Source organism: Felis catus, chromosome B2 (genome assembly GCF_018350175.1).
Source record: "Felis catus isolate Fca126 chromosome B2, F.catus_Fca126_mat1.0, whole genome shotgun sequence".
NCBI lineage: Eukaryota > Metazoa > Chordata > Mammalia > Carnivora > Felidae > Felis > Felis catus.
In genome coordinates, this window is record NC_058372.1 from 73,618,420 (window position 1) to 73,635,880 (window position 17,461).

Sequence of the window (17,461 nt, forward strand, 5' to 3'; positions counted from 1 at the left end):
GGTAATTTATCAGAATACACAGTTATCTCTATATCATTTATACATCACAGTAGGACTCAAAAGTCTTTAACAAGTCTAAAAAATAGGGCTATGAAACAATTTTTAATATATGCAAATAATCTAAATGCTTATGTTATATTCCATCACAGATTTTTGTCTTAAAATATTTGATACCTATAGCAAATGAAGATGGAGGCTTTATACTGTGCATCTTTGGAGACTGGGGCTTATTTTATGAAGGAAACTTGGCTGAACAATTAGAGCTTTCATATTAACCAGGTTCAGTGTACTTGTTTTACGGTCTCAGATTTTAAGATCAAACACAAGTTAAATCAGTATTTATACTGAGCAAGAATTGTCTTTCTTTTCTATAAAGCTATCTACTTACTGTAGTTTTTAGTTTATAGTTAATTTTACAATTTTTAAATTATTGTAAAATAATTAGAAAAGCTTATAAGTCAATCCCTGCTAAAAAAGACTTGCACCAAAATAGTTGCTCTCTGACCCCAGCTCAAAGGCGATCATGTTCAGCTCTTTCAACCTATTTCTTATTTCAATGAATTTTTAAACCACTTTATTGAGATGAATAACATGTAAAAAGCTTTACATATTTAATGTATACAACTTGATAAGTCTGGTAATAAGTGTATACCTGTGAAACCATCACCACCTTTACCACCTTCAAGGTCATAGACATATCCATTACCTCCCAAAGTTTCCTCCTTCCCTCTTTAGCAGCAGCAGCAGTAGTCATTGTCATCGTTGTAGTGTGTGTGTGGGGGGGGTGGGGTGGGGGGGGTGGGGGGGGCACAGTAACAGAAGATCTAATGTCTTGGCAAATTTTAAGTATAAGATCACTACTGTTTGCTATAGGTGGTATGCAGTAAAGTAGGTCTCCAGAACTTATGTATACAAAATGTTCTGGGCTAACTAGGAAAGGTACCCACACACAAAATCAGGAAGTGAGACCATGCTTTGTGGACTGCAACATAGGGGTGACTAGTAGGACTGATGAGCTGATGAGGTACTATTATGAGGTAAGCCTGATGATACTGAATTGGCTTGGGCCACAATAACAAAGCACTGTGCTGAAGTCTGCTAAAAGCTGAAGTTGTCAGTTAATCCATGGTTCCTGAAACTCCTCAGTATAGATAACCAAATCTACTCTGAGAAATGAGAAAATTCTAAAAAACTCAGGATACGTGTGTTGGACCCAAAAGAGGTCAAACCGGAACCATGCAAAGAGGAAAATCTGCAAGAACTAGAGCTTTTCTGTAGTTCCAGTCAAGTAATAAGTGGAGGCCATTCTGCTTTAAGTTTGATGGGATTCATACACATTTTGTCATCTTATACTGAGATTCAGTCTTAAGGATAACCCCTGGTTTGATCAAAGGTGAAGCTTGTATTTGCTTCTTTTTCTTGTTATTCAGAGGTGATTTTCAAGAGGAGGCTGAAGATGTCTTTTCTCTGTCATCTTAAAACTGGAAGTCCTACTGCACACTAAATTGTGCCTTGAAAGTGTAAGTAAAAACAAGTTACACCGCTTCCAAATCTTTCTTTTATCATTTCATATGCACATGAAAGGATTGCAGGTTCCCTTAATATTTTAGCCTAACTTTAAAAGAATACTAATATATATTTGCCATCTATTTCAAATGCCGTCTATTTTTAAAGGAGTGTATTTATAGGATTTTATTTAGGAGCTCCAAATGCATCCTAAACCAAGCTCCATATCTAAAGAAGTTTGTAAATATTTTGAAAAATACTTGTATTATATAAACTCATGTTCACAACTTAAAAATGTATCCAGTTCTGGGGCACCAGGGTGGCTCAGTCTGTTAAGCATCTGACTCTTTCGGCTCAGGTCATGATCTCATGGTGGTGAGATTGAGTCCCATGTGGCGCTCTGCACTGGGTGTGGAGCCTGCTTAAGATTCTCTCTTAAAAAAAAAAAAATGTATTCAGTTCATATGCACATAATTAGTGTATAAAAGACACATAAAGGGAGAGCTTATAGCACAAAATACCTGATTACTTAGGAAATGATCTGTCTTGGATATCTGAAAATGAGTTTGGCCTTGTAATTTTTCCCCAGTTTCAGTATATACCATTTAACTTTTATTTTCTAACAGAGAATGTAACTAGGAAAAATTTTCTCATTGAGGTATAATTGACTTATGTTAGTTTCAGGTGTACAACATAATAATTCATTATTTGCATATATTGCAAAATTATCACTGCAGTAGGTCTAGTTAATATCCATCACCATGTATCATTGCAAACTTTTTTTCTACACACAGTATGTGTGTGTGAACCACAATTTTTTAGTCATTCATCCATCAATGGACACGGGCTATTTCCATATTTTGGCTACTATAAAAATTCTATAAAAGATTTTTATTTTTCATTTTGTTAATGTGATATATCACATTGTTTTACAGATATTGAACCATCCCTGTAATAAGTCCCACATGATCATGGCACATGATCCTTTTAATGTATTGTCAAATATGACTTGCTAGTATTTTGTTGAAGGTTTTGTATCAATGTTCACTGGGGATATAGGCCTGTAATTTTAGTTTGTGTGTGGTATCCTTGCTGGTTTTGGTATTAGGGTGATGCTGACCTTGTAAAATGAGTTTGGAAGTGGTCCCTCTTATTTTTCAGAAGAGTTTGATAAGGACTACTATTAATTCTCCCTTAAATGTTTGGTAGAATTCACCAGTAAAGCTGTCTGGTCCTGGAGTTTTGTTTGTTGGGAGGTTTTTTGTTTTTTTTTAATTTTTGAAAAAGACAGAGTGTGAGCAGGGGAGGGCCACAGAGAGAGGGAGACACAATATCTGAAGCAGGCTCCAGGCTCTGAACTGTCAGCACAGAGCCCAGCGTGGGCTGGAACTCACCAACCTCGAGATCATAACCTGAGCTGAAGTCGGACGCTTACCCAACTGAGACACCCAGGCTCCCCTGTTGGGAGGTTTTTGATTGCCAATTCAATCTCCTGAATAATCAGTTTGTTCAGATTATCTATTTATGATTCAGTCTTACATGTTTCTAGGTATTTATCCATGTCTTACAGGCTTTCCAAATTGTTGGTATGTGTAACTTAGGTGATCCTTTGTATTTTTGTGGTATTAGTTATAATGTCTCCTGTAATTTTGTGTGCTTTTTCCCTTGCGAAGTCTTGATAAAGGTTTGTCATATTTATCTTTTCAAAAATCAGCTTACTCTCATTGATATTTTCAATGGTCTTTTTAGTTTCTATTTCATTTATTTCCATTCCGATCTTTCTTTGCTACTACTAATTTTGGACTTCATTTGTTCTTTCTCTAGGTGTTGAGGGGTAAAGTTAGGTTGTTTGGAATTTTTCCCTTGTTTCTTGATATAGGCATTTATTGCTATGAACTTTAATCTGAGAACTGCCTTCGCTGCATCCTCTAAGTTTTATTATGTTGTATTATTATCATTTTCCCCAAGGTAATTGACTTTTTTGACCCACTGGTTGTTCAGTAGCATATTGTTTAATCTCCACATATTTCTGAATTTTCTAGCTTTCTTTCTGTGATTGACTTCTAGTTTATACCATTTTGGTCAGAAACGATGCTTGATATGATTTCAATCTTCTTAAATTTATTAAGACTTGCTTAGTGGCCTAACATGATCTATCCTGGAAAATTTTCCATGTACACTTGAGAAAAATGTATATTCTGTTGTTTCTGGATGGAATGCTCAGTATATCTTATTTTTTTAACGGTTATTCATTTTTGAGAGACAGACTGCATGAGCAGGGGAGGGGCTGAGGAGGAGAGAGAGAGAGAGAATGAGAGAATCTGAAGCAGGCTTCAGGCTCTGAGCTGTCAGCACAGAACCCGACACGGGGCTTGAACCCATGAACTGTGAGATCATGACCTGAGCCGAAGTTGGGTGCTTAACCAACTAAGCCACCCCTGGAATGTTTAGTATATTAACTGTTAAGTCCATTGGTTTAACATGCCATTTAAGGCCATTATTTCTTTGATTTCCTGTCTGGATGATCTTTGGAAAAACTTTTATTTTCTTTATGGCAAGTTATAATTAGGACTAGTGAGTGGATTTTAGGGCACTTAAGAAAATTCAAAATTTTTTTAAAGTATACTAAATATTTGAAATTAAAAGGGAATTGTAAGCAATTTACACATATTCCCCTCTTGCTATCAATTAGTAAAAAGCCCTCCATTTGGTGATAAACAAAATTTAAGCTTTTAAGTTTCTATAGCAAGTATGTTTGCCACTCTCTTCCAGTTACCAGCCTTCTTTGTACTACGAAAAATAACTCTATAGATTATCAAGCCAAGCATATCTTCCCTTTTCTTTCACCTCAAAATGGCCCCTATACTGTGGGGTTTTTTTAAACTTTAGCATGCATCAGCATCCCCTGGAAAGCCTGTTAAAACACAGATTGCAGGGTTCCACTCCAAGTTTCAGATTCAGTAGAACTGGAGTAGAGCTCAATAATTTGCATTTCTTGCAAGTTCCCAGTAGTTTTGATACTGCCGATCTGGAGATCAAACTGAGAACCACTGCCCTATGATTATACTAAAATTTCCCCCTCAGTTTAAGAGAAAAATAAATAACACTTCTCTCCAATAAATTTTACTTTGTACTCAATTCCCTCTTCATCTCCAATTATTTCCTCTACCCCCAGCATCTCCAATCTCTGTATGCACTGACTTCTTCCTTTTGCCTTCTTGATGAGTAGAGCTCTGTTTTTAAAAACACAAAACAAGTGCGCCATCTACCATTTTTCTCATGCATTTACTTATTCACTGCCAAATTTCTAGATAATATATCCTTGCACCAAAACCTCTACATGCTTTTCATTACTGAATCATCTCTGAATTAAGAGTCCCAACAGGGAACAGGTAGCATTCTCAACTTGGGCAAATTATTAAATTTTTTTTTTCAACATTTATTTTTGGGACAGAGAGAGACAGAGCGTGAACAGGGGAGGGGCAGAGAGAGAGGGAGACACAGAATCGGAAACAGGCCCCAGGCTCTGAGCCATCAGCCCAGAGCCCGACACGGGGCTCGAACTCACGGACCGCGAGATCGTGACCTGGCTGAAGTCAGACGCTTAACCGACTGTGCCACCCAGGCGCCCCTCAACTTGGGCAAATTATTAATAAACTATACAAGTATGGGCAGGATGTAGAAAAACTACAATGCACGCTGTAGTAACGTGAGCTATAATCAATCAGAGATGGTCCTTTGGCGTTCCTAAATCTGAATCAGTAACAGGAAACACCTCCCAGAATTTGGAGAGAGACTGCCCCATTGGAGCAAGCTGCCTCATGGCAGCTATGACATTCTGGTGAGGAGCGTAACCCATAGCAACACCATGGAGGTGGAGACAGGAAAAAAAAATAAAGGTTCATGCTCTTTCCTCTTGTCAATATGCCAATATTATATTGGTGCTCCAAACTGCCTAAAGTTATCAAAATCCAGAAGGAAAATGAGCTGGTTGATAAAGTTCTAGACTTCAACCTCGTAAGACAGAATAGTAGAGAGAATGGATCTGAGGTGCAAATAGATAATATCCAGCACGGTCCAGACCTTTTGATCTTCACCTATTCTTGTCCTTTATTTAGGTAACAATTTCATTCTTCAACATAGAAAACAAAGTTCTGTAAACTGCCATTTCATAAGATGTTGGTATCAATTCAGTCATATTCTTCTCATTAACATATGGAATAATCTCCAAGATTCTACATGTGTTAGATGATAAAATACATTTCAACAAATTTAAAAGGTTTGAAACAATACAAAATAGGTTCTCCAAATTTAACAAAACTAAAGGATAGAGAAATTCTCAAATATTTTGAAATTAATATACTTTTAAATAATCCATGGTTCAAAAAAATCAAAAGGAAATTAGAAAATACTTTGAACTGAATGAAAATGAAAATACAACATATAAAAATCTGTGGAATGTAGGTTAAACAGTGCTAAATGGTAAATTTATAGCTCTAAATGCCTATATTTGGAAAAAAGATATTAAATCAATAAGCTAGGCTTAAACATCTAGAAAAATAGCAGTGAATTAAAGCTAAAGCAAGCAGAAAAAGTGAAAAAATGAAGACCAAGATTAAAACCAATGGAAAAAACCACAGGAAAAGATCAATGAATCCCAAAGTTGATTCTTTGAATAGATTGACAAAATTAGTATGATCAAGGAAAAAAAGAAAACAAAGACTACTAAAATTGAGAATGAAAATGGAGACCTCACCAGCAACCTTACAGAAATTAAAAGGATTAAAATACTGTGAAGAACTTTGTGCCAACAAACTAGATTTAGATAAAGTCCTAGAGACATAAATTATTGAAACCTACTCAAGATTTAAATAAAAATCTCAGTAGGCCTGTAACACGTAGAGAAATAGAAAACTCAATTAATAATTAAAGATCTTCCCACAAAGAAAAGCCTATGTCCAGTTAACTTCACTTGTTAATTCTAGCAAAGATTTAAGTAAGAAATACCAATCATTTATAAACAGTTCCAGAAAACAGAGGAAGGAATACTTCTCATTTTATGAGGTCATTATTACATGGATTCTAAAGCCAGAATAAGATAACAAAAGAAATGAAAACCACAGACCAATATCCCTCATGAATTATAGAAGCAAAAAACCTCAATCAAGTATTAGTAAACCAAATCCAATGCCTCTTTTGAGGTGCTGTTAATGGTGCATTTCTTGACTACTGGTAAATCACTGAGCTGAATATTTTTGTGTTGTGCACTTATCTGTGTTATGGTTCAAGATTTTAAATAAAATACACACAAGAAAGGAAAGAATGCCCAGTCTGTGCCTTCAAAGTATAAGTAGTTTAGTGAAAGATAAAGACTAATAGAAAGACAAAAATAATGGCAAAATATGGCAAATACCCTAAAAAGTATAAAGTGTTAAAAGGAAATGGGAACACAATTAATCCATGTATACACTATCTTTTGTTTTTCTTTTGGTGGAGTATGGGGAGGACAAAAAACCAGGAAAAAGTTTATAAAGAAGCAGAATCTGGGTTGTGTTAATCATGGATAAAGAGAATTTCAACAGGTGAAGAGAAAGAAAAATTTAGGCAGAGATCTGCATGAACAAAGCAAAATCTATTTGGGAGAAATATCAGGTCAAGTTTGGCTCTACCACCACATGTAGAGATTGGGGAAAAAAAAACATCACTGGAAGGCCAAACCGAGGAAATATGCATTTACTTGAAGTGTAAAGGGAGTGACTTAAGTTTTCAAAGCAGAAACAAGACCTATGCTCTGGGGCTATTAGTTTGGGAATTAATAAGTGTACTGGGTTGGACAAGGCAGATGGAGAAAGGGGTAGCAGCTAAAGACTAAAGCAGTGGTTCTTAACCACATTCTTAACCTTTCAGGAGGAGTTAGATCAAAACGATTTTCATAACATGTCATTTGCCTTTTTCTGTCTCGATCTCTCAAGTTTCCAGATGCTATATGACAAGTGACATTACAACAGATCGAATGCAGAAGCAGATCAAACCAGGCAACAAAGACCTAAACCTGAAATACTGAGTCATATATTTTTATATGTAAAAACAGAAAATGATTCCAATCTCCTTACTAATTTTGTTTTATAAAAATATTCTCATTAAAAATGTTATTTATGGTTACATATGATGGTTTCTGGTTTTTAAAGGAATTGAATTTTTACAGTTTTGACTTTGAATGCATTAAATACAAATAGATGTAACACATAAACAAAAGCTCTTTGGAATTCTCAATAATTTTTATCAGTATAAACCTTTGGTCCTGAGACCAAAAGGTTTGAGAATTTTTGTAAAGAAAAAAGGACATAAAACGCAGTAGTAGTAAGAATGAAATGGAAAAGATTAAATAAAAGATATTGCAGAGACAGAATCAATAGGAATTGGACAACTGATAAATGTAGGGGTCAAATGGGGAAATAGAAAAAGTAGAATCCAAGAGTTCAGCCCAAATGACTTAGAAGAATGACAAATTGAGAGATAAGGAAATAGAAAAGATCAGGAAGTTTGGGGGTGTCAAGAATTCAGTTTTGACACAAATGAAATGCCAGCCAAGTAGAGAGATGACATGTAAGAAAATACAATACATAAGGTCTTAAAGATCTAGTTTGATGGTCATGTGGATAGGAAAAACCAGCTTGTTCTGGTATCTTACATAACTGAGCATCATCACTTCAGGCAAAAAAGATACACATAAGCATTACCATAAATCTTGGATCACTTGTCCCAATTCCTTGGTAGAAGGTTGTTGTAGTTTGTTCTGAAAACCTCTTAAATTGACAATTCTGGAAAGCTTCTTTCTGGATTACATTTATCTTTACTAAGTGCTTTTTTATATTTTCTCAGTCTTGGTTAAATTGTTACAGACAATTAGCAATTTCTAAGAGGCACAGCTGTAGGGGAATCGGACTGAAAGAAGACATTCTCATTAGTCACTTTCTCTGGAATTCATTTTCTTCAGTTTATCAAATAGAATCTGCAGGGTTAGTCTATTAGGCTTCTTCAGATCTAAAATTTTATGAAACAGCTATTAACACCCTTATGAGCAAACACATATACCCCAACCTCCAAAAGAGTTACAGAACCAACTTAGATATTAACTAGCAATATTTCTCAACTGTCTCTGTCATTTCTATATAGTAGGAAAGTCTTAAATTTGTTTTAAAAGCCATCTCTTCTGAACTTTGAGAGGTCCCAAATCCTAGTATTTTGTCAAAATATTTGACTTTACTTGACTGGTAGAGTTGTCAACTCTGCAAGTTTTCAGGATATTCTTATTTTATACCCCCACCTCCACGTAACCATCACCTTTCCAGGCTAAAGAGTTCTAGGATTGTTTTGGTCCACCTTAAAAACCTCTCCATCCCCTGATCCTTTAAATTGTCAATTTCTAGATTTTCTTCACTATTAGGTCTTAAAGTCAAGGGATTAAAGATGAATTATTATAGGCAGAATATTATTTTAGGGGAAAAAAAAAAGCCTTTCACTTTCCTGGGCTTTTTGGTGGTAAAGTATTAGGTTACTATTTTCACGGAATTGTTTACAGAGTTATAGTGCATAGTAGTGCTTCTCTTTCATTTTATTAGCAAAAGAACTCTTTTTCCCAATGAAATTTCATATAATACCTTATAATACCAAATGGGCCATACAGTCCAGTGCTCTGATGGAGGTTCGTAAAGGTCTGAAGCTCCACAGACTCAGTCAGCCTTTGTCCTTCCTTCACATCCCATCCAACAAAGATCCTTTATGGTGCTTCCTATAGGCAACGTGGAGTACACCATGAAAACCATCCCTTTATAGCATCTTTAAATGTTAAAGATGCCAATAAAGAGCTTCGAATGAAATAAATCCATTACTTCAGAAGGCCTCTTTACTGCAGCTTCAATATAAAATCCATTTTTTTCAATGTAGTCAAACATAAAATTGTTCACAGATGCATCTTAGGAAAACCGCCTTATTTTAAGCAATCAAGGAGTGAATATACAACATCAACTTATTACATCTATTGTATATCAGGTGGAATAATTAATAATTCCTCCTATGGTAGATGTCAATATAGTATATCAAAGACACATTAGCAGTAAAATAGATCGATTATTTTTTATTGCACATTTGCTTACAAATTTACTGTTTTCGGTAGAGCTAAATCTCAAGTATTAAGTTAATTTCAGCCATATTTCCATCAACTGAATTACAGCAGTGACTTGCCTCTATGTCCCCCTACGATTATGTTTCAGAAACTAGAAGATTAACCTTCCCAATCTGTCTAGTTTACTAGAGCACACATTTAACATTTGTTTTTAAAAATTTTAACCACTCAAAAACAAATAGCATACTGTAAAGAAAACAATGTTTATGTCTATTCATATAACTCAGGCTCAGAGAACTTCTGGATTATATAATATTGTAAAGGGTCTTTAAAACTATTCAATTCTTATATGTATAATTAAGCATTTATTTTGGAAAATTTTAACATTTTGAGAAACTGATTCTCTCACAATCAGGCTTTTATAAGGTTTCCCCTCCCCACCAAAAAACAACCCACAATGGCTCCAAATTTTATAAAGGAATCATTATCTTGGACTACATTTCAGAATAGTAATCATATTCTTTTCTCACTGGACTATGTAGTTTAATGCAGAATGTGCTGTACAAATTGAAACAACTATGGCATTCGAGCAGTCTAAGCTTTAAATAGACCTAGAACATGATAGCCTGATCAAAAAAGACCCAAGAATGGAAACAACTACTGTAGCGAATACAAATTTTGGCCATTAATGGATCAGAAATAATGGCTGATGCTCCTACTTTAAGCTCATCAATATCACATAAAAAAAGAAGAGTGACAACAGACATTTGGCAAAATCTACTTATTTATCTCAAATTCTCATGGAAATTTATTTTTAATGCCTCACTCTTAAATTTTACACTTCAATCACTCGTATTTTTTAAGATTGTTCAGAAGAAATAATTCTACTTAATCTTAACCAGTAAGTTTTTCCTCTCACACATTTTTACATAAAGTTACTAAAATCACAATTCTGTGGCATTTGTTTTTAATCATTCAAACATTAAATACCTAAACTTCAGTAATTATATCCTTTCTTATTCTATCTAGAATGATGTTACCAAATTGTAAGAACTCTTTTCCACAGCTTTTCTTTACAACAATCATGATTTCTGAAAAAATGCATTTCAACTCCACAGCAAATTAGCATCCATGCTTATTCCACATAGGTACTGCTAATGGTCCCTGTGGTGTCCTTTCAATAATGACAAACTCATCAGGGTTTCCAAATGCCTCATAGAAAACCAACAAATCTTGTATCGCATGCTCCTCGATCTGAAAGAAGGGTGGAAAAAAAAAAACAACAACAAGACTTGCTTTACTATTTTAGAAGGATTATATTAGCTTCCCAATTTCCTTTTGTGGAAGTACCACTTTTTGTGAATACAATGCAGCAAAACTAGGTATCCTGCTATCCCCTTGGCAAGAAGGATTAAGGCCTAAATTAGAATAATCAGATACCTACCCAGCCTTGAATTTTAATCTTGAGCAGAAAGGAAACAAACAAACAAACAAACAAACAACACCTGAAAATAGTTGTTGGAATCCATTCATTCCAGTAACTTCAGTGAGATACTGTACAAGTCTTCTAATTCTTGCTTCTAAGCTCTCTGGGGCAACTGTGGGTCTTACCTGTTTCTAAGCCTGGTTTTCAAGTCTTTCAACTAAGTCTGAGGAATTCTAATAACCCTCTAATAGTTTCCCTTTCCCTTAAGTTTGCCAAAGTTGATATCTGTGGCTTACAACCTAAGAACACTTACTGACACAGAAGCTGGGTGTAGAAGTAGATATTGCTAAGTTCGTTATCGATCACTTTTAAAAACTAAAATGGTCTAAAGTATCACCAGTGCTAAAAAAAAAAATGAGCTTATGATAATTGGTTCTAAATTAATTATCCTGAATACTTCAACTGATACTTATTGAGTGCTTCAGTTTAATTTTATGTTTACATTTTAATGTAATAAATATATGCCCCTTTGCAATGAAAACAAACATAATTTTAAGACATGTGGATGATATGTAATGTAGTTCTTCCCTAAATTAAGTCCATTATAGGCAACTTATTTACCTGAATCAAAGCCAAGGGTTTTTCTCGACTTCTGATAAGAGCTGCTTCCTGCTGTAGTTCTTCTTCTACAATAGATGCAAAAGTGACGGGGGCTACCATGGAAGGAGCAGTCAATGAAGAAGACAGCCAGGGACTGAAAGAATAGTAACAATGAGTTTTCATTCATCTTCCCAAATTTTGGCATATAAAATCTCCTCTCAAATACTCTTCCACATTTTTTCCCAATGACCTACAATTTAAGGGGACTTGGAAGCTTTTGCATTCTCTTTATAGAATGGTAAGGTGAGAAATAGAAGAAAGGAGAGCTAATACTTTATTTGGATCAGTGCTGTAGAGATCAGTGCTGTAGAGATAACTTTAGAAAACACCAATAGGTGAGATGGAGCAGAAACAATATAACTAAACAGAAAGGTAACTAAACTGTGGAGCAGACAGTAGTTAGATAATACATTCTATTCAATATCATACTATTCCCAATGTCTTAATATTATCTTTCAGTGCTAAGCAACAGCGTAGCTTTAAAGGCTCCAAAACTAATCAGTTAGCCTTGGGACTATCCAGAAATGGTAAATCTGAAATATGGTTGCCTTCTAGTCCTGGAGTACCATGAGTGGAACATCTGCAAAACAAATGCCAAAACTGGAGATAAGACCTCTAGTAATATTAGCAAAACTATTAATAGAAATAAAGAGGAAGAATTACGAATCCCTGAGTCAGGTCAGATTTCCCTTTAAAATTATAAGTAAAAAACAAAACACAAAAAAACTATACTCATAAAATCATGTGTATAAAATACCACAGAGGATGATCTTGGAAGAAATGGTCTATTTTTATAATAATATTCATATAAGCATTTACTATTATCAAACATACATTAGGAAATACAGAAAACGTTGTAAATAAAGTTCCACATTAATAGTTTATGAATAAAAGTGAAAAATTAGCACTGTTTCAAAATACATATAAACAAGATAATTAGCAGCCAAATTCTGTGAGCAACTATTATAATACTTTGATAAGCCAGGAATTAGAATATGGAGATAGCTTATATTTCTATCCTATAAGAACTCACAAACTAAATGAGGAAAAAAACATAAAACGACATAGTACAGCAGAAAATAATTTAGTATCTAACAAGGACTATAAAAATCAAAAAAGATTTGGTTAGGGGCACCTGTGTGGCTCAGTCGGTTAAGTGTCCGACTTCGGCTCAGATCATAATCTCACAGTTGGTAAGTTTGAGCCCCACGTTGGGCTCTGTGCTGACAGCTCAGAGCCTGGAGCCTGCTTTAGATTCTGTGTCTCCACCTCTCTCTTCCCCTCTCCCCACATCGTGCTCTCTCTCAAAAATAAACATTAAGGGGTGCCTGGGTGGCTCAGTCGGTTGAGCGTCCAATTTCGGATCAGGTCATGATCTCGCCATCTGTGAGTTCGAGCCCCGCGTCGGGCTCTGTGCTGACAGCTCAGAGCCTGGAGCTGCTTCGGATTCTGTCTCCCTCTCTCTGACCCTCCCCTGTTCACGCTCTCTCAATAATAAATAAACGTTTAAAAAAAATTAAAAAAAAAAAATAAAAAGTAAACATTAAAAACATTTTTGTTTTTTTTAAAGATTTGGTTACTTGAGAGGGCTTCATGGAAAAGACAGTAATGGGGTACAGGATAAGGGGGGTAGGAAGTATTCCTGTAAGGGAAAAACTTAACAAAGGTACTACAGAGACTGGCCTAATTGTGGAATTTTACGGCTAGAAAGGTACCCTAGAGATTATCTGGATTTATCCAATGCTCTCTTTCAGGAATGAGCAAATGTAGGCCTAGACAGATTTAAAAGAAAGTCAGAGAATGAACAAACAGGGCCTAAAATATTGACATCCTGATTTGTTATGCAGTTACTAGGTATGTGTAGCACTATGGTGCTGAAAATCTGACTGATTAAAACTCAGTCTCTCCCCTCAAAAGATTCTGGAGGAGAGATTTAAAAATCTATCTAAACAATGATGAAAGAACAGGAGATAAAACAATTGATACCTGTACCAATATGTACTAAGTAGTATGGATTCACAGGAGAAACTGGTATACTATGGATGAGGGTATATGCTGCTGTCTTCACTGAGGAAACTGCATTAAAGCTGAGGAAGGTGGCACTGACACAGGGTTTTTGGTAGTACAGATACATGGAATAGTAAAAGATTCTGGTGGCTTAAGTAAAGGTAAGTTGTTCTTTTCAATAAACAGAATGATAGGCTTAAGAGTTTGGATGCGATTAAAAGGGATATAAAGTTAATAAAATGAACCAGTAGGGCCAGAGTACAAAATGCGCTGAAAGCTAAAATGTTCAGACCTGAAGTGTGGGCAAATAAATTTACTGAGAGTATTTTCATACACATTATCTCATTTAATCTTCGTAATACTCTGTAAAGAAAGCAGCATGTATTATTCTATTACACTGATTAGGAAACTTAGACTCAAAGAATATTACATAATTGCCTTATTCACAGGTTGGGTAAGTAGCAGGGACAGCTGAAAGCTGGTCTTTTTTACTCAGAGTACAGTATGTTTTCCATTATCACAAATGCCTTTTTTCTATTATTCCCCTTAGTTTAGAATACATTCCACTACAAATATCTTCTTATTCTTTAAGGATTGGCTCAAATATCACCTCCTCTCTACTCCTAAAGCACTTCAACTACTATTACAGAACTTTACACACTGTGTTATTATTATTTACATGCCTGCCTTAACTGCTCGACTAGTCTCTCAAGGTACACACTGCGCCTCATTCATGTTTGTCTCTCAGTGTCCAGCAGGACATGTGGAACACAGTCATTTGTAAAAATATAATTAGGAATAATGAACTGAATCAGAAAGCCAAAGGATTTTAAGTATGAGATAAAAACTACAAAATAAATAGACAAAATTCTACATTCTGATGGAATAAAGAGGTACCTTAAAGACTAAATGCAAGTTCCCATGGTTAAGTTCCTGGAAAGGTTCTTAGGAAAAAAAAACAGTCCTAAAGTCAATAAAGTCAGTCCAAGACTGGAGATTAGAGGCCTTCTAGGGGCACTGAAGCATAGCATGGAATAAACACAGATAATGACTTAAGTGGTGCTCAAAACTCCCTCTGGTATCTGGGGATCAGCTAAAAGTGTTAGACACTTGCAAAGAAATGGAAAAATATTGTGTAATCAATTATTATTCAATTAAGTAAGAAGCAACAGCTACAAACTGTCTGTGAAAATGCTATGATACTGGCTAAAACAAATTGAGTATCAGGACTACACTATCTTATACAGGCCTTATTAAATCAAAGTTAGGCAAATCAGAGCTTAAGTATAACAACTCACCTGTATAACAGATTTTATAATACATAAAGTACTTTCATATACATCATCAGATATAAGCCCTATAATAAACCTGTATGACAGGCATTATTGTTCTCATTTCATGTGATAAAACTGGTTCAGGAGAGGTTCACAGAGGGCTACTATGTTAGACTGAAACTCAAATCTGTTTTATAAGATGGTAATCCCAGAAGTCTTTCCATTAATGGTTTTTCAATGGATAATCTCATTAGTTATAAATTTACCCAAACAACTGCAAGTCCATGAAAATTTCATCTTAGAATGAAGCAAAACTGTTAAACAGAGCTCTGATTAAACAAATATCAAAACATGCCAAGTTTCCAGATAATAAACACAACATTATTAAGCTTTAGGTATTTGCAAAACAGACATCTCAATAGACAATCTATAAAATTTAGCCTTTTGAAAATAAAAGCAACATTGAAAGGCTGGCTAAAATAAAATCTTCTTTCAGAGATTTTTGTTCAAAGAACGTTAATCTTGCCAAATTTAGACTTTGAGAATAAATTACTTCTTATTCATACAGTTAAAAAAATTCTGTATTAGCTTAATTATAAAGATTTTTACATAAGTTTAGAGCTGATGTAACAGTTTTTATCTCACAACTAGTTTTCCTAACCAGTAAGAAACACGAGATCAGTTTCTGCCCAGAATTACGTAAGGGGGTGTTTAAGTGAAAGGAATATGAAAGAACACACAACAATAAACATAAATTACACAAACCCCTTTTCTACATTTTAAAATCCCCAAATAACATTGCCATTCCTAGATTTCTCTAGCCTCGGGGGAAAAAAAAATCACAGTTTCTACAATTAAAACAAGATGTAGGATTTGAGGAATTTCCTAAGATGAGTTCCATCATCCCTGCCATGAAAATTCCCTAAAGAATCATAGCATTTCTGCTTCTTGCCATAACACTGTTTCCTCTATTTACAGTACCCCCTCTCCTCTCTTCTTTTAAAAACCCCATCCTGGGGCGCCTGGGTGGCGCAGTCGGTTAAGCGTCCGACTTCAGCCAGGTCACGATCTCGCGGTCCCTGAGTTCGAGCCCCGCGTCAGGCTCTGGGCTGATGGCTCAGAGCCTGGAGCCTGTTTCCGATTCTGTGTCTCCCTCTCTCTGCCCCTCCCCCGTTCATGCTCTGTCTCTCTCTGTCCCAAAAATAAATAAACGTTGAAAAAAAAAATTAAAAAAATAAAATAAAAACCCCATCCTATGTTCAAAAGCTTGTGGCAATGCAAATAGATCAATATTTTTCTAATACTATTCATATGGCCATACATATAATGGTCAAATATTTGGCACTGAATAAGAAAGTGTTTATGAACTAAACACATCTCCAGCCCATGGCCATTTTTTCCCCTTCTCTGAACCACTCATCTATCACTTAAATCATATATTGCCTTGTGACTTCATATTATTATACTGTACTCCAATTTCATTCCTGACCTTTAATTTAACTTCCATGTAGTGCCTATATAGACTTACCAAGTAGATTTCAAATACATTTAAGGGACTAGGCCTGTATATAACACTTTTATATATACACATAATAGAGGCTAGCAGAATGTTGTTCATATATAATTTGGTGAATTAATATTTTACTTCACCTGTTTTATTATTTCCTTTTTAAAAAGCTCACTTATGGTTACACATTTTCTGTGATGAAATTAAAAAATGAAAGTCAAGCTATTTTACTTGTTAGTGACCAGATAAAACACAGTGCTCAGTGATAACTTATAGCTATTTAAAACATTAACTTCCACTTACCAAACAGTCAAGCTATGGATGGCATGACACTATTATACACTCCTTTACAATTTCCAAACCAGTGTAACAGCAGATGCCATTTTTCACAATTAAGAGCCTTGATGTTATAGCACACTCTAGTGATCAACTATGAAACCACAGATCCTCCATATTTTGAGTTCTATGACAAATAAAGACTTATCCAAAGAAAATAAAATTTCAATCTACAGCATTTTCAAAATGTAAAATTATTACAAAAATGAACTTAATGTTCATATTTTACAATTTATACACCTAAGGCACATAACTCACCTATTAGAAACAAATGTTACTTGAAACAGCTACAATTTTGCCTCATTTATTCATCTTATTCTCACTGAGCACCTACTACATGCTAGAAAATAAGCGTTGGTAATTCAGTAAGGAGCAGCGATCAAACTTCTCTCATTGAGATGACTCTCCTCTCCTATGCTTTCATTGAATATATAGTTGGATATGAAAACACTAAACAATGAATCACACTAATAACAACTGTGGAAAGTGTGATGAATAAGAAATGCTATGGGAACACATAGAAAACTGACGCAGGAAGGGAAGTCTGACTTCTCCGTAGAATATGACTGAATAGAGACTGAAAGAAGAATCAGAGTCAACTAGTCAAAGGGTAGGCAGGT

General features: G+C 35.0%; 1 protein-coding gene and 1 long non-coding RNA gene across 5 annotated transcripts in view; one reads left to right on the plus strand and one right to left on the minus strand.

The window, feature by feature from the left end:
• Positions 1-1,390: 1,390 nt before the first annotated feature.
• The window catches only part of LOC111560492, a 35,635-nt gene continuing 19,564 nt past the window's right edge, over positions 1,391-17,461 (plus strand). Inside the window, exon 1 of the long non-coding RNA XR_006597967.1 lies at positions 1,391-1,520. This is a non-coding gene — a long non-coding RNA (uncharacterized LOC111560492). The remainder of the gene's footprint in view (positions 1,521-17,461) is intronic.
• The window catches only part of IBTK (inhibitor of Bruton tyrosine kinase), a 91,359-nt gene continuing 83,526 nt past the window's right edge, over positions 9,629-17,461 (minus strand). For all 4 annotated transcript variants that reach the window (XM_011282490.4, XM_011282487.4, XM_011282488.4 and 1 more), the window contains exons 27-28: positions 11,679-11,811; positions 9,629-10,885 (exon numbers count right to left, since the gene is read on the minus strand). In XM_011282490.4, the coding sequence (XP_011280792.3) occupies positions 10,754-10,885; positions 11,679-11,811 (265 nt within the window). In that variant the 3' untranslated portion in view covers positions 9,629-10,753. The remainder of the gene's footprint in view (positions 10,886-11,678; positions 11,812-17,461) is intronic.